Source organism: Oryzias latipes, chromosome 20 (assembly GCF_053564925.1).
Source record: "Oryzias latipes strain Hd-rR chromosome 20, Olatipes_Hd-rR_3.1".
In the NCBI taxonomy this organism is placed as follows: domain Eukaryota; kingdom Metazoa; phylum Chordata; class Actinopteri; order Beloniformes; family Adrianichthyidae; genus Oryzias; species Oryzias latipes.
The window spans coordinates 16,323,985-16,347,373 of NC_136256.1; the positions used below are offsets into that span (position 1 = coordinate 16,323,985).

The following is a 23,389-nucleotide window of genomic DNA, read 5'->3' on the forward strand; positions in this document are numbered from 1 at the left end:
ACGCCTGTAGCTGGGATGTAGAAATACCATCAGCAGACCACAAGTTCGCTCCTCTGCTCCGTTGCGTTGCATCCATTTGCAGACAAATAGATTCACGTACGTCTTTGTTTTCCTCATCTGAGCTGGAATCTGGCTCATAATCTTTACGGCTGGATAGCTCCAATATTGCTCGCCATTTTTGTTGCACCACTAATGTTGGGTCTGGGGTTGTGAGGGACTGTGAGCTAACGAGAGAGTATGTTTACAAATGGATGCCAGCAGGTGGGGGCAGCTTACTATGTGCCAGCGCCCCCGCCCACACAGCAGAGATACATTTCGTTCAGCAGAATTTATTTCCGTGAAAATGGCACAGGTTTTTGATTTTGGCTAAAACGGCATAACCATAATCAAAAGACCACTGAGGACACTTAAAAAATAGATCAAGAGCTGACCCAGCGTGGAACTCTAAGCCGATGAAACAAATTATGGGTCAAATGCTTTTTGCAACTTGTCATCACCCCCTGTAATCTGTCACATGGTCAATTGAAATGTTTTCACTTTGTTCCAGATTTTTTTCATGTGGTGTTTTTTTTTAAGACAATTTATTCCAGACTTAGGAATGCACATCAGAACAGTACAAGCTAATAAATATGGTTTTCGTTTTTGCATTTTTCTCCAATGATTTCATGAGATACGAGTTTTTTTGTTGAGCATTAACATCTTTGCTGGAGTGGCAGATTGTGTCACGTTTGAGTCTGGATATCATTTACCAACTTGTCACCAATTTTTGCTTTCTTTTTTCCAAAACATAACACTTACCGGTACTGTTTTTTTCTTCATGCAGTGCACGCACCACCCAATTCCAGGTGGTAACATTCAGTCATTCATTCATTTTCTTTCGTTTATTCCCTTTCGGGGTCACGGGGCTGCTGGAGCCTATCCCGGCCACTTGTGGGTGAAGGCAGGGGACACCCTGGACAGGTCGATAGTCTGTCGCAGGGCTACATATCACACATCCATTCACTATCACACCTATGGACAATTTAGAGTTGCCAGTTAACCTATGAAGCGTGTTTTTGGACGGTGGGAGGAAGCCGGAGACCCCAGAGAGGACAAACGGATGCAGGGGGAGAACATGCAAACTCTACACAGAAAGGTTCCCCAATGATGTTCTGTTTCAAGGCCCCTAGCCAGATCTTGAACCGGAGGCCTTCTTGCTGTGAGGCAAGAGTGCTAACCACTGTGCCACCGTGCAGCCCGGTAACACATTTTTTTATTAACAAAACCACCTTTATTAACAGTATACGTAGGTGCGAGTTGGCAGATGGAGTGATGGTTCAATAGAAAGTAAAAGGCAGTGTTTCAAAGAAGCAATAAAACACAGAGATTTTTTCTAACTTGTTATGAATGAAAGTGGTACTGGAGAGCAAACACAGATACAGCAGACAGCAGAAGACGCAGAGCAGAACTGTACAGTATGAGGTCTCAGTGTCAGTTCATAATTATTGCATCTGTTGAGAACCCCACATGTAATTAATAACAGTTTATTAACAACAGTATTTTATAAGTTAAACTCCTCAGACACAGTCCTTTGGGGAGCGCAGAAAGTTTGAATCCTGAAAGTATTGGAATAGTACAGACGTCTTTGGCCAGTGTGACTATTCCAGTGGTAACCATCCGTTTGGGGTGTTTTACAACTATCTCATTGGGTCTTATTTCCCAAAGCTTTAAAGTTCAATCAGTGACACCAGGCGTCCTTTGGCCTTCAGCGTAGATACAGTGCTCTGACAGGAATCTCTGAGGTCTGAAGTCTGGATCCAAAAGTTTCAGGGATGAATCACAGTTTTGTCCAGCTGGTCAAATCCTCCCAGGAATTAGACCAAAAAAAGTTTTTTTTTAGTTTCTCAAAGAAGCATTGCAGTACTTTAGTCTGTTTCCTGCCAAGAAGACAAATGAGGCGACAGGCATCTTGCAGCTAGTTAGCTTAGCATTTACACTGAAATGATGGAAAGAAAAGCTAGCATGACTGAGGAGGGGACATATTTTGAAAGGCTTTTTAAAACTCTCAGATGTATGTGTTTAATGAAACCACCTCTTCAATCCAAGCGAAAAGCCTTTATTGGACAGACGATCGTTTTAACCCCTTAACACCAGAGCTTTAGCTCCAGTGTATACATTCTTTTGACGAGCATAACTCTTCAATTGTTTACGCAATTAATGTAATTCCAGCCCAAAAGCAGCCTTAAACACTTGACAGTAGTGAAGTGTTTATGCAAGCAACGTAAACCAGCTGATTCTGTCATGGACAAAAAGCCTTTTTGTGCCGTTTTGCAACACTTTACATTTGTAATGTGTTACATATTGGTGCAAAGCTGACCTAAAAAGCCACTTATCGGTCAGAATCAGCTAATTTCCATTGATCATGTGTTACGGTAGGTCAAAGAGCATGTTTTTTTTAGGTGTCGCCGGCAACATCTCTGGTGTTAAAGGATTACGGCTTTTTTTTTTAGCTAACCAGGAGAGTTAAGTGACTTTGTTTTTAATCATGCTAAGCTTAGTTGATGTAATTCATCAACTAATTCATCAGAATGATATGATATCTTGACACATCAGATGTGTGTGGAGACATATTGTGTTGAAAACACTTGTTGAACACTAAGCGAATAAATGACACATTAATCTGTACTAAAACTCCACTGAAAAAGCTTTTGATTCTCGTTTTTTCTACAACATCCACATCCTTTGAGGATAATTTGACCAAGCAGAAGGATGTCCTTTAAAAGTGACATTTTCAATTCACCCTCTCTTGTCCTCTTAGGTGAGCTAAGCCAGAATATCGCTTCTCTTGCTGCACCAAACAACCAGAGCTATCATGGCTAAGGTGAGGAAAACCGGGATGAGGATGAGGATGGCAAGGGTGTCGTCCGGGGGGTCAAACCACACCACCTGCTCCAAGGTGCAGTTAGAGAAAAAGTGCTTGTGTATGCGGATGATGTAGCTCTCCACCAGGGGATTGGGCCAGTAGCAGTTGACATTTTGGGACTTATTCTCTGTACAGAGGGTGAAGAGGTGGTACTCACTGAGGAGACAGACAAGAGAAGAGGATTAGAAACTCTATCAGAGACTTAGCATGTATTTTTTCTAACATTAATACATGGAATGAAGAACTGTTGTGGAGTGAGTCATTTCCTGTCACGTCACAAGGGTCTCTAATGGCAAAAGAAGCGTTTCAATCCTGCTGTGGTTCGGCTATTAATAACCTAAGTCTTTGAGATTGGGCTAGTAATCCATCATTGTGACCAAAGATCCATTGCCGCCTCCTCACTTCTTCAGCCTTTTACCACACTTTATTTGAGTAGGGTCGCTCAGCGCTGCCCTGGATCTTTGCAGCACCACAGCTCAGCTCTGATGAGTACATTCAGCCCAGCCAAATCCCCCTTCCTCCATCCTCATTTCTTTATCCTCAAAGTCCATCTTAGATTCTCATGAATAAATGCCGCGGCTCCAGCTCAGCAGTGAATTGACCCTGTGCCCCCCCAGTCGGATCAGAGTCTCAAGATGAAATGCTCCTCACGCCTGGATTTATGGTATTGTGCTTATTGTTCACATAAATGTCAAAGGAGAAGTTCCCCAAATTTTGCAGAGTTAACCTGACCTGTATGCGACAATGAGTTCTTGATGATGATATTTTTTCCCTTTTTTGTAAGACAAATGAAATGATGAAGATGTAGTTTGGCTTAAAATATTTTGACTGCTGTCCTGCAGTCTGTACATGGCAGGCAAAGATGAATTGATTTCTCCATTTCTTTGAGGCCTTTTGTTTTAAGTCAATTGGTGCAAAGTTTGTGGGGGGAAAAAACGTTTGTCTTGTGTGAAAGTAAAACTATTTTTGTGTGTAAGACAAGCTAGAAAAACACAACTCCCAACATCTGTACAGAATGGAGGTTAGGTCAAAGCTTTAACGGACCTCTGTTTTATCATAAAAAAAATGTTTTTAACAAATAAAAATCTTTAAATCCAGGAGGAAGGAAGAGTTCAGACATTAAAAAATAAGCCATTTAAAAGCAAAAACACTTTTGTTTTGATGCTTTTGCAATTTTCTTTTCAACATCAATACTTTAGGAATCTAAAAAAATAGTTAATGAAAATATTGATGTTGGCTGCCAAAAACTAACAAGCAAGGTGTAATCTGAAAATTCATTTATTTCATTTTATTTTTTTTGTTTAAAACAAGAGTTCTTACAAAATAACCTGGGAAATGTTATGCATGGGAAATGAAAAGGGAAACAGGAAATAAGGAAAAAAATAGTTTAAAAAAAAAAGGTGTTTCTAAACAGTACAAATATATATCTATATATATCAGCTATATATCGTAATAACGCTGACACTGGCAAGTTTGTCAGTTATTTCTAAATGTGGTTGCCTATAATTAAGAAATTTCATTAATTGTATTTTAGAAACAGTTATTTTCTAACATTTTATTCCTTATAGGTAAAATAGCAAGAAACAAGCAATTACAAGCAATTATTGATCTGTTCCAGTTCTCCCTGATGTTTTCTAATACTCCTTCCAAAGCAGTCTGAAAGGTCTAACATGAACGGCAGAAACACTTCAAACCCAAACAAGCTTAGTAATTATTTGGTAAATGACAGAAAGAAAGCAAAACAAACTATAGGTAACAAAATAAATAAACAACTGGTATTAATGCATATGAAGCCTACATTGTGCATTTCTTGTAATAATCCCAACAACCCTGAACATTTGTAAAAACACAACAAAAAGACTGAATATTTTGGGCTCGAAAAGAAGTTAAATTTGGATTACATCTCATTTTACAGAATCCTTATAATTCCTACATCTTTTGTTTTATACCTTCATTCCGAATTCTTCGTAAATTTTGTACATGCAACGCCCAATCTGCCCTTACAGCCAGACATGTGCATCACACATAACTGAGATGAGACCCACATGGCTTCACAGACATTTGGAGTTGGGCAAGATAAACAGTTTCTGACTGCCTATTATATATTACCATACAAAAGATTCACTTAACCTGCCATGCTGCAAATCAGGAAAAGTTCAAATATTTCCTGCCAACAGATAATTCAGAGGATTATTTAAACTTTGGAGTGTAAAATCGTGTGCTTGACAGCTACGTCAAAGTACACCCTGTTACCTTCTGACTCTGCAGTTGAAGTGAGAGGGAAAAGACAAACACGAGAGGCCAGAGGTGAGACAAAGGGGAGACACAACTCTTCAAGTTTTTGATCTTCCTCCAGGTGCCAGGGTTTTCAAGAGGATGACTCCTTTCAGGAGTAACGGTTATGTAAATATTCAGACTGGGAGGCTCCGGTTGTTGAGAGGGAAGAGTGATGGGAATTTAGGAAAAGGTTTTTAGCTTCAGGTGGGTTTTGACTTTGGCTGCTTTTTTCAGCAATCGTATGGATAAAAGTGAAAATACATTTATCACTGTTCCATTAAGGTTGTAATAGCACACAAATTTAACAACAACTCAGTTTTACATAAATGTATTGCTTAGTCAACACAAAACCTGATAGGAACAAAAAACGAAAACTGTTTTTTTTTCTAAAAAAGAAAAACATACTTATTTGTCAAAAGCCTTTTAGGTGCACCTTATAGTGTGGAAAATATGGAACTTGGTTTTTTATTTTACGCAGGAGCTAAAACAGAAGTTTTTGAAGATAATTTCCACCTAATAAACCTAACCACAGCATGGAGCAACAAAGTCATCCAAAAAGCAAATTAAATCTAAGTCAACTGTCTCTTAATTTTTTTGTTAAAAGCAGCAAAAGTGATTGCAGCTAACTGAGTTGAAGTGTCACATGTCAAGAACAAATATTGTACCCTCAGGTGTAACACTTCAATACACAGGGGTGTTTTAGGATTTGTGGGTTTTGAGTTTTTACGTGTGCAATCAGCAGTAATATAACTGAAACCATTCTTTGGTCTAGGTTCACTCACACTGCACCCTAAGGATGGATCATCCTCGTCCTTGTGTTGCACTGTCACAAACTAAAATAAGGGAGACAAAATGTGTGAGGTGCTGGATGGCTTGTAGTCCCATGTAAGATTGTTGGCATTTTTTGTGTAAATCTATCAAATAATCTAAACTGCACCAACGTTTATTGGAGTATATAAACACTTTTTAAATCATAGAAGCAACAGTTTTCAGTCAAAACAATTTGAAACTGACGTCTCTGAGTCGTAATCGTCAACAGCGGTGAAAATCCACAAACAAATGTTGCAATGGTCAGAACAACTCTAAAATTGTTTCTTGTTTGATTTTTTTAAGAAAACACTGTGAAAGATTACTTCATCAGTGCCAAGTGTTACGTTTGGCTGAAATCAGTCTCAGTCCTGTAAACCTCTGCAGATCTCCAGTATTTTTTTAGCTTTCTTCCATTAGAAAAAATGACAGGAAGTGTCAGGAGGAGACATGCAGCAATGATCACATTACTGTAAAGATTTACCAGGATCTCACTGTGTGTGTAATTTAGCATGTCATAAACTCTATCTGCTTCCCATCTTGATGTAATCCAGCCCCACGCCGCCTTCACATTGTCAGTTTTACAACCAACTTAAAGGCGGCTTCACAGGAAGGCTGAGGATGAGTGACTGTTTCTGTATCAGATCACAGAACTTGCAGAGCTTACTCTTTTACATATTCATTTCTTTCGCTGAAAAGCATTACGAGAGTCTTTGAATATAGCTGTTTTATAGACAAGCTATTCATAGGCTCTCCTACATTTTGGCACTTGTTTCCTGCAATAAGAAAAGAGCCAAAGGAAACAGCTTATCTCATTTTTTAAATGTTGTAACAAGCCATCTTTGTATTTTTGCAGCTTGTACAAAAAAACTTAACCCTCAACACCTGATTCCATCTCATTGCGGTTTTATACTATTATTTGTTTTAAATTTAGAGTAAGTTGCATGTTTCTTTTATATAAATGGCATTATCAATACATTCAAATTGCAAGAAAAGAAACATTTTGATTCTCATTTTCAACAGAAAGACACGCACTGAGCTGAGATCTACTCTGGCTGACAAATCAATTTAAATTCCTCCCACAACTATTCAGAACCTGCTTGATTCTCTTTCTTATAGACTAATTTACCAGTAATTTTATCCAGCCAAAGAGGAAAACATTACAGCAGTAATAGATATTAGAACTGTCACCATTGAGTTTCCTGTTCTGCTTTATTTTTGTCCAAATATTTCACTGCAAGGGTACAAATTCCAGTTTTATTTTTTACTGTTTTCTACAATGATTGTGTTACAGTTTTTTAGACATTACATCTTTTAATTTTGTGGTGTAATGTGTTCTTTTCCTAAATCGCGTGTCTGAAGTGACTTGAACCAAAAATGTAGATTTGGTTTCAAATGCTTCCAGACATCAGGCTGCACGTAGGTTCCTACCTGATGAAGTGCGTGAGGTTGCACCAGTGCTGTGGATCTATGTGGGCCATGTTTCGCTTGAAGTCCTCCCCGCAGACCTCCACCTCCCACTGTAGACGAGACTCATTGCAGATTCTCCTCCTCCAGGGGGAGGTGGGCTCAACACTGATAGTGTCTGTGGCTGTCAGAAAGAAAATGATAGAAAATTGAGATAGGCTGTGTGCGACTTTGGATAAGGAAGACATTCTCTGAGGTGTAACATGGCAGACATTGATGTATTTTTCAGTTTTGTGTTTTCTATGAATTTCTCCTCACAAGCTTCTCGTCATTATGTGTGATACAGCTGTGGATTACAGTCTCTGTTGTATGTAAAGACCTGTTTTTCTATTGTGCAAAGAACAAACTATTTCCTTTCCATTTGTCAAAACAAAGAGTGGAGATGCTCACCTGATAACCCTCTCATCATCCAAGCATTAACTATGAAGGGAAAAAAACACAGGAAAACAATCAGAACAGACATTTAGGAAGATTTTTTCGTTCCTTAGCATCAAGCTTTGACACCCCCTCCATCTACAGCCACTCTCTTGGTTGTCAGGTTTTGTTGTGATGGACCTTTGGCCCGTGGTCTCAATGAATACTAAAAGCTCTCCAAAAAAGGATATTTGCTGACATTTGATAAATGTCAGCTGAGTATTCAACAAGAGCTGCCTTTTAACAAAGCAGCCAAACGCAAAAGGCTTCACAATCAAGCATGCACCAAGCTTGTCAAATTATTTATTTAGATGGTCATAACGTTCTACTTGGGGTGTTTATTTCCAACCTGTGATTTTTCTTCCTCTTCTGCCATATTTGCGGAGACTTTCACTCCTTCAGCTGGGTAAGATGAAAGCTTTCTGCTCCCAGCCACTACTACATTTTCACAGGAAATGTCTTTTTTTTTTCTTTTCTTGGCATTCTTCCATTTCCCACATGGTTTTCAGCACGTAACTCCATCCCCAAGCACTGAGAAAACCCATTAAAAAGTGGTCAAAAATAGTCCACGGTCATTTACCCAACTGTCTTTTTGTCACTCTAAAGATGAAGCAAGATGTGTAGGGTATCGGAGCGCTTTCATCTCCTTTGGAAATGTATTCAAGCATCTATAGTCAGTGCAGTTGCAATTATTTTACAAGTCACCAACCTTTTTTTTTAAATGTACACTTCCCTGTATGTTCTTTTTAAAACGTTTCTCCATAGAGAGAAGTTTAAACTCCTGATAGAGGTGACTGTCTTGTCACTGTTAATTACCAGGACTTATCTTTAATCAGCTGTTCTTCAAAGGTCACTCAGCAAACACTCTCTCAGAGTCCCAGCATCCCTGCCCAGCTTTTCCCGACCTTTTTGACAACCTAATACTGAAAGATGAATTACTTATCCCGTTTGCTGCCCTGCATATCGTCTCTATATCTCAATTTAACTGCGGCAGAGTTAAAGCAGGTGAAGAATTGCGCCCTCGATGACCCGCCGCCTTAGAGCAGGCTTCGGACAAACTTCTCTGCTTCCTGCTCTCTGATCAGAAATTAATTCACAAAGCAAATGCGGCACAGGCTAAAAATGCCGCCGCACAGGAAGGAAGGTGGATCTCCCTTTGAAGCAGCGAAGGAGGATCGTGGCGATAGACGTCCTGCAGGACAAAGACTCTCACCAGGCCACGCTTCTAAATATAGAGACTTCCCTGTTTGACAGAGTTGGACTTTGATCGTAAATTTTAGCTTCTTGTGTTTTTTTAAATTAACAATTACTTTACATAGTTCAACAAATTGTAATTTTTGATTGAAAAAGATACATTGAAAAAGTATTCTTTAAGTTTACCTTTGAGCAAAAGTAATTTAGAAGCTGATATACAATAAACTGCAGATACTAACGTCATGTGATATTTAGCATCAGAGCAAAAACAAGCATCTACCAAAACATTAAAAATCTGACCACTTAATGTATGAAATGACTAAAGATGCGTCAGTTTTATGGAAGATAGGGGGAAGGAAGCTGCTTTTGAGAGCTGCTTTTTTAACCCATGGTATAGAGATTGGCCAGCTGAGTGTCCTTCCTCTTAACCCCATCATTTCTGATCACTTTCTGATTACCTTCCAGTTTACATTAGAATATGCTACTGCCACAGTGAATAAGAAACAGCTTAGAAGAACCTTATCTCACCGTTCTGTGTCTGTGTTTAAACTCACAGTTCAACCAATACTTAGTCACATTTTGAGCAAATACTCTGAGACCAGCTCCCATAGCATAAGTCCTAGTATAAATGACCTGTTTGTTAATGATGCCTTACAAGCCCTCAGGAGTACACTCGATATTGTTGCCCCCCTGAAACCTAAATTCGTTAGACAAACCGAGTAGCACCGTGGTTTAACGCTGAAACACGTTCTCTTAAACAAGTAATCCGTAAGTTGGAAAGAGAATGGCATCGCTCCGGTTCAGAGCAGTCTCTGAATACCTGGAAACATAGCCTATTAAATTACAAAAAAGCTCTGCGTAGAGCTAGAAGCCAGTACTATTCAACCTTAATATCAGAGAATGGAAATAATCCAAGATTTCTTTTTAGCATTATTGCTAGATTAACTCGCAGTCAGAGCTCAGTAAAACCACATGTTCCTGTTTCTCTCAGCTCTGATGATTTTCTTACATTTTTCGATAGTAAAATCTCAAATATTAGATATAAGTTGAATCAAGTTATTCCTACTATCAGCCCAGAGCAGGCTGAAGCGACAGAACTGGAGGCATCCATAGAAACCTCTGTAACATTAGACTGCTTCACTGCTGTGGATCAAGCGGAAAAAGCATAAATTATTACGTCCTCCAAATCCTCAACTTGTCTGTTAGACGAATTCCCACCAGACTTTTTAAAGAAACCTTCCCCCTAATTGATGAATCCATATTAATGATAATAAATACCTCTCTGGAAACGGGTTACGTGCCACAGTCTTTTAAATATGCAGTTATTAAACATCATCTGAAAAAGCCCAGTTTAGATCCTAGCAATTTGGCCAACTATAGACCAATATCAAACCTCCCCTTTATTTCTGAAATCCTAGTAAGAGTTGTAGTTAAGCAGCTTGACTGCCAGGACAACAGCCACTTTGAAGACTTTAAGTCGGGGTTTAGACCCCACCACAGCTCAAAAACTGCTCTAGTTAGAGTCTCTAATGACTTGTTATTGGCCTCAGAAAAGGGACTACTTTCTATTCTGGTCCTGTTAGATCTCAGTGCAGCTTTGGACACTATCGACCACAGTATTTTACTCCAAAGATTAGAGCATGACATAGGGATCAGAGGATCTGCCCTCCAGTGGTTTAAATCCTATTTATCCAATAGGTACCAGTTCGTTAATGTAAATGGACATTCTTCTTGGTGCACTAGAGTTAACTATGGAGTCCCACAGGGCTCAGTTTTAGGACCCATCCTGTTTATGCTTTATATGCTACCCCTAGGAAACATAATCAGGAAACACAACATTCATTTTCATTGTTATGCCGATGATACACAGTTGTATTTGTCCATTAAACCTGGCCAGAATGACAATATAGAGAAACTGAATGCGTGCGTCAGAGACATCAAGACCTGGATGACAATTAATTACCTCCTCTTGAACCCAGAAAAAAACAGGGGTCATTAAACTAGGTCCTAAAAACCTCAGAGATGCTCTGCCTGATCAGATAGTCTCCCTGGATGGCATAAATATAGCCCCCAATTCCACAGTTAGAAACTTTGGGGTTTTTATTTGACCAGGTATTTATCATTTAAGGCTCACATATCTCAGGCATGTAGAACTGCCTTTTTTCACCTGCAGAATATTGCTAAAATCAGAAATATACTTTCTAAAAGTGATGCTGAAAAACTCATCCATGCGTTTGTTACGTCGAGGCTGGATTACTGTAACTCTTTGTTAGCAGCGTGTCCTAAGAGTTCCTTAAGAAGTCTCCAGCTTGTTCAGAATGCAGCAGCTAGATTGTTAGCAGGAACTAGCACAAGAGATCACATCACTCCTGTGTTAGTTTCACTTCACTGGCTCCCAGTTTATTCTAGAATAAAGTTAAAAATCCTCCTGTTAATGTATAAGGCCTTACGGTATGGCCCCATCCTATATTAAAGACCTCATAGTGCCTTACCATCCAAATAGAACACTTGGCTCCCAAAATGCAGGACTGCATGTGGTTCCTAGAATTAGTAAAAGTACGGTTGGAGATAGAGCGTTTAGCCACCAAGCCCCTGTTGTGAGCCTGCATGGAAGCTCTAGAGCAAAGAATAGCTTTGAGGACTTTCATACAAATCCGACAGATGCACTACAAATCTCATCTTTGAAATAACAGAAGTAAAGAACCAGGAACATCAGTTGAAGAAATTACCCAAGATGAAGATTAAGGTATTGAATCAAACAAATAAATTACGAGCAGCAACTCCCAACTTTACTTTAACTAATGGAAACACTCCACAGAGGATGACAGGGTCAAAAAGATTCAGCTTTTTGCCCCCTCCTTAAGATGGAATCATAGCATTAGGGTAATATTGCACACAGAGACAATATCTCCGAATTTCCCAATCACAGCACAAAGAAAATGAGTCTTTTCCATCCACAGAGCAGCACGCTGGTAGAAATTTCATGGGGATTAGGAGCACACTAGAAAAACTGCATTCTTTAAAAGCTCTCCTTCTCGGACTTCCAAACTTAGCCTTCCGCCGTCTTGTTCCCACAGGTCTGTCTCCTCATTTGTGCTGCATAAACACCAAAAAGAAAACTCCATAAATAGCGTCCTTTAAATTTTGTAAGCAAACATAGTCATCAAGTGTTTTTGAGCCATATTTAGATTCTGTCCAACTGTTAAATAAAACGGGATAATAGACATCTGGAGAAGAAGTTCTGGTCACATATCCTGGATGGTCCATATTATAAACTCTAGCGGGTGACCAGAGCAACAGAAACCTGGAATGTAGGTGGAATTATTTCACGGTTTATCACAACAGCAAGACAGTAGAAAAGATCTCTGTCCTTCAAATGTCCCTATGATGGACATCTATCATCTGTCTATTTATGATCAGAGTTAATGGTGGAAATTTCTTCCAAAAAAAGCAATCTATGAAACTACTTGTGGACTTTGTTTCTTTGAAACAAACTCTTGCTTCATCATCGGGTCATAAGCAAGCAGTAAGAGGTGAACCTTTCCTCTGAAATGATGGTTTTTATCACTTGACGTTTAGCATATATATACCAATTTCCTTGGTTGTGACAGATGGAGGACAGTGCAGGCTCAGTAGTTGTTAAGCATTACACCCTGTACCAAAATTCAGTTTCTTGGGAAAAACCATTTAAGCCTGAAAAATAACAGCACTAATAATTGATTAATATTTCATATTAATTTCTTTCGTACATGACCATGGTAAAAGCGGGATAATGCCCTTCGAGGTGTCCATTATCAGAAATGAATGGACTTAGCAGAACTAACCGTCCAACGTGATCAGGCCTTCACATCGTCATTTAAATTCCTCACTAATTTCATGAATCCTAAATTTTTTATAAATTGCTGCTTTAACCTGCTCTTTTCCAAAGAGTAATTATTGTCTACAAAACTACTTTATCATCAGTGGATGTTTTTAAAATGTTCAAGCACAAGGAAAAGGGCTGGCTTTGTTGTGTTTGCTTTAACTTTTTGTCTTTATCCTGGAGCGTCACTAAAAATGTTTGACCTGATTCACAGTTTGAATAAATTCAAAGTTTATGCAACATTTTTCAAAGCAAGCTGGTGCAGCCGCCGTCTCTTTAAAGTCCTCAACACTGAAATCAGAGTGTTTGCAGCTGAACGGCTTTGTGCAACACATTGTGCAATCACTTTGCTGTTTTGAAACTTTTTGGCTTGTCAAAAATAAAGACTGAATATTTTCTTAGTGCCCAAAAGTAACATATGGACCATTTTCAGAGCAGTTACAAGAGCAAAAGAACTTTGCTTCCCTGAGTTTAGCAAAAATGTATTTTTATGCTTCCTCTAGAGACTATTTTTATGTCTGAAGAGGCCAGGCCTCTGAATTAAATGACGTGGAATAAAAATGTTTTATTCAATGAACAGCTCCGATTTTTCAGAGAATTTTCATCTCAAAACCAGCTCAGAAGAGAAACCCGTCTTCATCCCCACATTGAACTTTAAGCTAAGTCCCATCAAGAAGAAAAATAGTTCTGTTTTTGGTTAAACTATTTCTACTTCAGTAATACACAACCTAATGTTTTATTTCCTAAACAGAGTCAACATCTCTGACATTTCTTAGTCACACAAGCTGAAATTCAGTTCTTAAACAGTTTTTTTTAACTCTGCTATTAAAAATCCATTTTGTACATTAATAGCAGTCTTTCCTTTTAGATAATTAACACTTGTACATTCTTAAAGGGGAGTTAGGCTGAGTATTTACAAAAGTGCGACATTAGAGTTACAGCATGACTTGCATTTTAAGCAGTCTATTAATCCCTGGAGGTGATTTTCTGCTCTGATCTCTGCGACAGAAAGACTGTACCAACTGTCTGCTGCTGTAGTGCACACAATGACAGTGTTAAATACTACTTTAATTTCAGGATAAATATATTAATTAATATATTTTCCTTTTTTTCCCCTCGATAGTTCGCAACGTGGCCACTCTGAAACCGTTCCCTTTCATTAAGACAGAAATTCCTGCTTAATGCCCAAACTTAATGCTTAGGAGCCCAAACTATTATCTAAAGTTAATTAACCAATTATTTCAATATTAGTGCATCGACAAAATTCTGACACATTTCAAATAGGGGTCTGGCTTCATTTGAAATCATAGTTCTGGTCTGATATTTGCCAAATGTTTCACTCTTGAGCTTAATTCAGTCAATGAATTGCAATGCAGAGCATTTCTTTCAGTCCAGTAAACAGTAAAAGTGATAAATGATCAAGGCAACAGTCACATACCCTGTATGTATACGTTTTACTTATAAATGGATCTGTTGGTGCTTTTTCTTGCTTTAGCAGTCTAAGATTCTGCTGCAGAGAATTCTGCATTTCAGTTTACTAGATGCAAACTGGAATAGAGCAACTGATGATGAATCTGGAAGAACAATCTACCAGCAGGATTCCCTCATCATGAGCTTAGCAAAGCAGTGGAGGAGGAGGAAGTGTGAAATGAAGCCTGTCCTGCTGAGGAAGCACCAGCAGGAGGGCCAGCAGGGGTAAAATATGAGAGCGTGACAGCTATGATTATCTGAAAGATGATTCATGAGTCTGATATTTTAAATAACTATGCATACATATTTATGAGAGTAAAGTAGGAGATGATACAATAAATAAATGAAAACAGGTAATTAATGCAAGACAAAAGGTGATCAATAAAAATAGAAGGAATTACAGCCTGAAGAATTACAGAAGATGTTGCACGTGATATGGTTTTGCACGTTGTGCAGAAGAAATTAAAGTAGTTTTCAGGTGAAAGTGAGCCTTTACAGTACTGGGGTGGTATTGCTGTTAAGGTTTGAAGCTAGTGTGTGCTGGGATAGTTTGTGGTTTAGATGCGTGTTTAATACCCTGATGGCCCGTGGAAAGAGGATCCAAAGAGTCCAAAAGATCATCTGATTTCTAATGAGCACAGAATCTGGTCCATCTCAAAACAGAGGAAAATGCGGTTTTGGTGGCAAGTTTGAGCACAAGGAGACAGACAATCACAGCACAGAAAGGAAGGATGCCAAAAAAATGAAGAGACAAAGGTAGAAAACTCAGCCTAAAAAAATGTTCATATTTATGTACTTATATACGCAGACCCATTACGAAAAGCAGATTTTAAAGTGAATTAGACAATTATTTAATTGGTAAATTTAGATGAATATGTCAGATTACAACATGATAAAAAGTTCCTCTGGCATTTTCCTTCAACAAGTCTTTGAGGGGGACTCGTGTGTTAACAACGAAGCTGAAAGGTGCAGTGTCAGTGCCATGAACAAACGTTCTGACCGATATTCTTTTTGAGTCCCTGACTTTGGGCCAGTCAAGAAAAAATAAAGCCCTTTTGCAGCTACGTTCACATTTAGGAGTCTCTTGCTAAACGCTCACATCTTTCTGCAGATTAGGAGGAAGAAAAACTCCTTATCTGCTAGCATAGTGTGGCGCTGAATTTCAGTTGCACGACTGTGCACTCTCATATGTTGCAGGCAATTCCACCCTGCTCCTTGTGAGCAACTGCCCTGATTGTTTTGCAGCCAATCCCACTTCAGTAATTGCTGATTAGCTGGATTGAGTGAGCCCAGTTTCTGATTGACTGAACACACCTGATCCAGATGAGCAGTGATTACTGAAGGAGGGTTAAAAAAGCAAGCAGGCATTAGCTCACAAGGGACAGGGTTTTAGATCACTGTTTCAGAAGTTGTTTGATTGGCTCTTCTGCATGTCAATTAACTGATGTACTTAGTAGTGATGATTGGCTGATAAATTTAAAAATATATGTCTGTATTTGCCATGGCCCTTGATTTACCAACACTTCCATCAACGATTAGCGTATTGGGCACCTCTGCCCTGCATGGTTCAACATATTTAGTCCAAGAGCCCATCCTGCTCTTGCATTTGCTACTGTTGGGCAAAGGTGGGGTGCACCCTGGGAGTATCTAATTAACCTACGAAGCATGTTTTTGGACTGTGGAAGGAGCTGAAGCCCCCGGATTGAGTTTTTGTGAATATTGAATTGTTACTTTCCTATTTGACCAAAAAGAAAAATCACACACAAAGTGCTGTAGAGCCTGAACACTGCGGTGTTTCAAAAACTTGTTTTCCCCCACCTTTTTGACATTTATGGAACAGCCTCGGTGGTGTCCGTTCCTGCCTAAACAAGCTGGAAAAACTAACCAGCTAAACATAAACCAAAGGGTCACATGACTACACCTGCTGTTTAGTCACTGATTTCCTGCTCAAACACACACAAGAGTTACAGATAGACGTATCCTAAAACCATGACTTGTTGATCAATCCCTCGGCTGGGCTCATTTGACAGAGAACTCTAAACTTTGCATGCACTGTGTGCATCTGCGCAGCTGCAGCTCCCTTTATCATGCAGATACATTGCTCAGCCTGCAACAAACATTGAGTGGCAACTTTCCAACAGCTTCCCGACCACAGATCCACAGAGAGGATGCAATTAATCTGCAGCTGCCTCTGCTATTTGAGTCTGCACAACTGTAGATCAGGGATTGTGTAGAATGTTTTTTTTACGCTGCAGCCAACTTGGTTCTGAGCAATTGTGGCTCTGCACTGGCATCAAATGTAGGCGAATATATTTTCATCTCATTCTCCCTTGTTCGGACAGCCTTCTGCTCAATCACAGGTTATCCAGCTTTCAGTAGGCTTCCTCCTCGCCGAGGTTTGTGAGGCTGCCACAGCTGTTGCTGAGACACGATTGACCGGGACAAACACTCACACTTGCACTAATGAGGCCTTTCCTGGCCATTGTGAATAGAGCCAGTCATGATTGAAGCTCAGCTCATCATCATATAATCACATCAGGAGTGATGATGAAAGAGGAATCTTGCCGCATGTTGGCATCTGACCATTAAAAGCTCATAGATCAGACAGAATATTAGCATTTTAACAGCTGACTGAATGAGATCTTTACAGACGAATGGAGGGGTTTCACTTTACAAAAAGAAAAGTACTTTAATATACACCACAAGAGCTTTATATGGCAAGTGGATCGTCAAAGAAACAGGAATTTACTGAAGATATAATCAAACGGCTTAATTAAGTCTTGTGTTTCTCATCAAAGAATTCAAGGACCGACCGATTTTGGAGGAAGCTCATTTGATTTTCAGTGTGGGAGTTCAAATGAGCAAAATGCTGCACTTATGAACTTGAGAAATGCGTAAAACCCTGTTTCAGAGCTCGGAAGATGCTGCAAGCAATGATCATTAAAGAACTGTCACGGCACTTCCTACATTAGCAGATAAAAGCTGGGAGCTGACGATGGTTTCCCCTCAAACAGAGATGCTGCTTTCATTGTGTTTTCTGCATTAAAATGCAATTAAAGCTGTGAATTAGATGGAGCAAGCTGAGCTATTTTCGACTAGATGGGGGGAAACTACATCGCGGCGTTTGATGATGTGAGCTGGCAGCAGGCCACCTGAGCAGCAGCTCACGCACCTGCACACTGTCATCCACCGCTGTTAGATAAATATAGATGAGAGGAAAAACACAGTGAAAGGAGGAAGATGAAGCATCTGTGCCGTCTAAGTGAAGTGGAAGCAGAGGGGGCCGCAGTCTGCATCTTATCCCTCTTCAAATGCCTCTAAAGGACAATTAGTTAAAAAGCGGTTTGTGATAATGGTGTAAGTTCATTAGTAAGAAAAGATATTACATTTGTCTGCAAATTGGGGTTTTCCAACTCTGAGTAAATATTTTATTGCTCCAAATGTAGGACAAGATCCCACAGAAGCCATTGGATCAGCCGACAGCGGGAAAGACTTGTTTTTAGAACTTCAGCAAAGAAATTAAATAGGGGGGGGGAGGGGTCTGGTGTGTTTTGTTTTCCTGCAGCAGCATCTGACTCCTCCTCGGTTCTCTGTCTTTCCATACAGGTTAATAGACCAAGCTCCTGAAAATCAGCTGGGGATTTTGTAGACAGATGGAAAATGATGTAGAGTGAAAGAGACAAAATGCTCCCAAATGGCCTCCAAGAGAAACGTTTTTGGAAAGCGTCAAAGAGAACACATGAACACATTGAATGTGTTCTTAAAGGCGCATATAAGCCATGGTGTTAACACTGCACAGGAAGGGAGGGGAATCTTTGTTCCTTTGGTGCAAAATGTCGATATAAAAAAGACTTACTGTCATAGAATTCCATCCGGGCACAAACCACAATTAATTAATCTGTCCTCCATGATCAATTTTCAAAAAGTCGGCACTTCAGTGAATGAAAAGTGACGCCATCCATACTTCGCTACCAAATCTGAATACTCATTGGTAAAAGTTCAGCCTGGTTTAACTTTCAACATCAGTTTCTTGGCCACACCTGTTGTGCATATAGCCTGAAAACAGTTGTAGAAACTTGAGTAGTTGCATGCAAACGCGTGAGATTTGAACACGAAAGGCTGAAGCACGACTTAATGCGTGTTTACATAGACTTTTCATTGAAAGTGGTCGCTTGACCATGCGTAGCCGTGGGCGATGTGAACGTACCATTGGAAGCAAGAGGAAGCTGAAACTACCTCAACTTTTAAATGTTCTGTAATTCCTCTTGATTGCTTTTTGGCCTCAATAATTCCAAGTCATCAATATTACTCTCTTACAATTCAAATGTTCAACAAAACACATTGTTTTAAAACATTGTGGTGATGTTTTAAAGCAGAACAAGCTATTTTTTCTTGAGAGGGACCTGGATGCAGACAAGATGGCGCCTGACATCAACGGCCGGAATTATAAAACATACTCTAGCCATAACCCAAAAGTGTTTAGAATTGTAGAAAAAAAATTATTATAAAGTAAGATATAGCCGAACTGTTGGAGCCGCCAGTTAAAATCAACTTTTTTTCTATCGATATGGGGGAACTTTTGGTTCTGAACATTGATGTTTACAACCAGGTCCTCTTATTTAGTTTTGTTTTGTTTTTAGCAAAAATAAAGATTTCAAGACTATCTCTCATAAAATTCCTCAAAAAGTTTGGAGAAACAGTTTTTCTAGTGTCCAAAAAAAGCCTTTTCAAATTAAAAATATTTCATCCTTTCATGCTACATGTCGCTAATTTGCAATGTACCGTATAATCCAAAGCTCCGGTTGATGTTAGCATCACATTAAAAGGAAAAAAACACTGAAAAATAATTTTGTATATAATTGGAAATAAATTCAGGCATGAAGGGGTTTAAAAAATGTAACAACTGCCTTTATCTTTAACTTAACATTGCTGTTTGCTTCAATATCAATAAAAGAAGTCCTAGTACAGGACTCAGGTGTGCATCATTTAAACAAGTTTGTCACAGTAAAACACATATTTCTATTGAGTACATCCTGCAGCTCACAAGTTTAATGTATTATGCACGCTAACACACAAATTTAAATAATTAATGATGTTTTCTTGAAGAGGGGGGCAGAGTTCCCCAGAAAAACACACAATATAAGAGAGAGAAAGAGCCAACACAACCCAGGGAGGCTGAGATCTGAACAAGGAGCCTTCTTGCTGTGAAGCGGCAACTCAAGCTGCCTCATCACCATTGTCATCACTCATCTGGGAAAATCTCATCACAGGAGCTTCACAACAAGTTGTCTCTGCCTCTGTTTTTGAAACACTTTCCAAGTTGTGTATAAACACTGTTCTGTTGATGAGCAAACTAAAGATTGGTGGTCTAAATGAAGAAAAACCTGCATGTAAGAGTAATTTTCAGGCTCATTTAGTCTTCAAATGCCCCTCAGTTTTAACCGATCTTTGCTCTTTGAAGATAATGGCCTCCTCTGCTTTTTAAGCCACGCTGCCCACTGCGTTCACACGCTGTGCACAGGAGAGGCGTGCAAACGAGACTAACACGGACGCAAACAACTGAGGGAGGGCTTTGTTTGCTTTAGATGCAGCATTGGAACTGGGAACAGAGGAGCACCCTGGATGTGAAACTGCAAAGATGAAATTTGACTTTTTTTTTTCCTACTTAAAAAAAAACCAGTAAGAAAAAAACTTGATATTTTTGTTATGCATAAAATAGAGAAAAGTCTTCCCAATGTTTAAGAATTGATGGCTCTTTCAGAATAATCAATATCATCACACAGATGAGCCCCCAGGTTTCCTCACACTTTCATTAATCTCATCTTAATTGTTATGTACATCTATGTTATGTACAAAAAGTACCTTTATAACATTACGTAAACATGGAAATAAAAGCAGTGACTTTATTAGATTGGTGCTTGACCCTCTATCAGTAATGCCGGCAGGCAAGTAGCTGTGCTCTCAGACTTTCTTTTTATCAACAGGACTCCCTGACAGGAAGATAGATGACCTTCTAGGAGAGGCCTGATGTTAAGTAGCCACTGAGGTGACAACAAAACGGGGACAGGAAGTGGCTGTGACAGAGAGGCTGACCCAGAGTCACAGTAAAGAGGTACAGGTTGTTGTTACTGATGCTCATGTGGACAAGCAAACCCATTAAGCTGTGGAATATCCCAGTCTCGAAAACTGGATTTGCCTTTAGCTCAGGTAGTTGTTTTTAAAGAAAAATAAAATCAAGTAAATCATTTTACAAAAAACTGATATATTCCATTGTATTTGTCATTTCCTTTGTATAAATGCTAAATAGTTCCAAATGTCACAGTTGTCAACATTTGATTAAAGACTGAGGTTTGTCTCAGCCTCCAATCAGGTGCGGAACATCGAAGAAGTCGCCCTTAAGTCTTTTTTGGGATTTGGAGATACAACCCAAAGCTGCGTCTCTCTGCTGTGACTGTGGTTTGCATTCTGTGCTCCGCCCTTCCAGGAGCCGAAATGTAGAGAGTAGCGTCAGGAAGAGCATTCAACATAAAACTTTTAAACAATATCAAATAGATTAAAGGACAAGATAGTTACAGATGAAGGATGTGATGATTTTCTAAGCATTTTAGGGGTTCGGAAGGATATGACACCCTACATGAGGACTCAGAGATCAATACCTGGGTCCTCAACCAGGTGACGTTTTCCAGATTCCTTGTATTTCTTGCAAGATAAAAGTGTAAATTAAATGTGTAGAATTGATGGCAAATCAATTCACATTTTAGTTTCCGAAAGTTCAGCCCACTGTTGTTTTTCCACATCAAAATTATACAAACAGAACATTATTAGAACATTAAACCACACTGTATGGTCACATGACTTTGCAAAATTCAAAGTGTTTCCACTCATTAGACTGTAATGATGGCTTGATCATTCTTGATCATTAATATATTTTATTTTGAAACGATTTTATAATGGTATAGTTTGATTCAATTCAATTAACAACTTGCCTCAGACAGATCAATCTGGCTGGATAAATCTATTCATCGATTAATTATTACACCCCTTATCTGCAGTTACTGCTATTAAAAAGATTGCGGTGACATAATTCTTTACAGCATAGACATAAACAAAAGTCTACTTTCACCCCTGCCATTACCCCATAGTAGGGCTGGCTAAATCCAGGCCTGGTTGATACCCAGAACCTGAGGCGAATACTTGGAGTCTGAGGAGCACAGTGGGAACGGAAGGAGATGAGACGCCTGCTTGACAAGGCAGTGCGAGGGTGATGAGGAAGGGAGGAAGAGCAGTGTCTGTCAGCTGTCATTTATTGATATTGAGAATGGTAAACCCAAGCAAACCCCTTTAACCGTAACCCAAAGCGCTGTGACTTTCTTTCTTTGTCACAGCTTCAGCTGGGTTGTGACACTTGGCTTATCTTCTGTTGAAACTGATTTCATTGGTCCATCCTACCAGCATTCGAGTTGGTTTTCTGCTAACCAGTTATTGCACATGAGTGACTTATATATGTTTTTTCTTCTTTAAAAAAATTTTTTTTGGCTCCTGCAACTTAAACTTCAGAAAATACAGAAAATAAATGGGGTACATGTCTAAGGTACATTTGTTCCAGTGGGAGTGGGTCTATACATTTTTGGAAATAACCTTATTTATCAAGTGAATGTTGTTTATCTATCTTAAACAACAGGTTAGAAGGCATCGTTTGAAAGTGTGAAAGGTTATCTGTTAATGATGGAGTGTCCTGCTCCAATACATTTAATTGTTTGGTTTAAAGCTGGCTGCTGCTGTGACTGCCTGAGAGAAACCTGTTCTCAGGAGACAATGTCACAATGACACTATCTTTCTGAAATACATCCTCTGTGGGTCACAGAGTATCCCTTAAAATAAAACAAAAAGCATAAATGAAAAAAAAAAGATGGAATCCAGGCTGCATGATCAATTTTACTTTCATCCACTACTCTTTAAAACACATCTGCTGGGTTCACATTCAGGCAAAGTCAAGGAGACAGACTTTGCGAGCGATCATCATTCATCTACCAGCTGACGGCAAAATAAATGAGTTCAGGAAAATGGTGGAGGAGACTGAGCAGAGGTGCTGGGAGGAAATGCCTTTCTGCACTGGGAAAATGAAAATGAAAATGGGCTCAGAGCTCAAAGCGAATTTTGCAAGAAAAAAAGCAAAATATTTCATTTTTAATTTAAGTGTATGATTCTTCCAGACCTAAAAACACTTTTTAAATGACATTTATAATTCAATATGAATGCTTTTTTTTACTGTTCATTCTTTGACAATTCAGATTGCTTTTGTTTGAGATTGTTTAATTCAAATTAACTGATATTCTGTATAATGTAAAGGATGTTAAAATTGTCAAATGTTTCTTTTTAACCAGTCCAGTGTTTATTTTGATACATCTCTATAAAAACATACACTTTGTCACATATGGGAGCATCTTGTTGTTTTTTAGTTAAAAAAAAATGCCAAAGCTTTAAAAGATCTGAGAGTCTTGCTTAACTAAAAATGGGAACACTATTGTAAAACAGGAACAAAAGTCAAAGATAAAATGAATCTTAACTTCTAAAGACTGTGATGTGAAATGTCAGATCTCTTTAAGTCTTTAAGGAGGAGAGATTGCAACAGATGATGTCACTTTTATCATAAACGTCATGACAAAAACCGTCCTAAAAACATATTTAAAGTTTTTCGTTATATTCCATTTTATGTTTTTATGAGCAGTTTATTACACTGACTGTGACTGATGACAGTGTTTGGTGCATCAATTTTGTCTTCCCATCCATACAACATTCAGTACACTAACCGTTCAAAAAATGTGTAATAAAATAAACAGAAACTACAGAGAATATATTTAAACCAAACTATATAAAACGTTTTTGCAAACAGGAGTTCAAATGCCAAAAGCGACCCCTTTTTAAAATATGACCTTTATTTTGAAAGGGTTTTCAGAAAAGTGTCTTAGTTTAAGATGTGAACTCGTTTGACTTAC

At 38.9% G+C, this 23,389-nt stretch overlaps 1 protein-coding gene across 1 annotated transcript in view; it reads right to left on the minus strand.

Annotated features, from left to right (window-relative positions):
- Window positions 1–1,247: 1,247 nt before the first annotated feature.
- LOC101156047 (receptor activity-modifying protein 3) overlaps window positions 1,248–23,389 on the minus strand; it is a 34,262-nt gene continuing 12,120 nt past the window's right edge. The window contains exons 2-4 of the mRNA XM_004080950.5: window positions 7,844–7,873; window positions 7,418–7,577; window positions 1,248–3,058 (exon numbers count right to left, since the gene is read on the minus strand). Of these exons, the coding sequence (XP_004080998.1) occupies window positions 2,803–3,058; window positions 7,418–7,577; window positions 7,844–7,873 (446 nt within the window). The 3' untranslated portion in view covers window positions 1,248–2,802. The remainder of the gene's footprint in view (window positions 3,059–7,417; window positions 7,578–7,843; window positions 7,874–23,389) is intronic.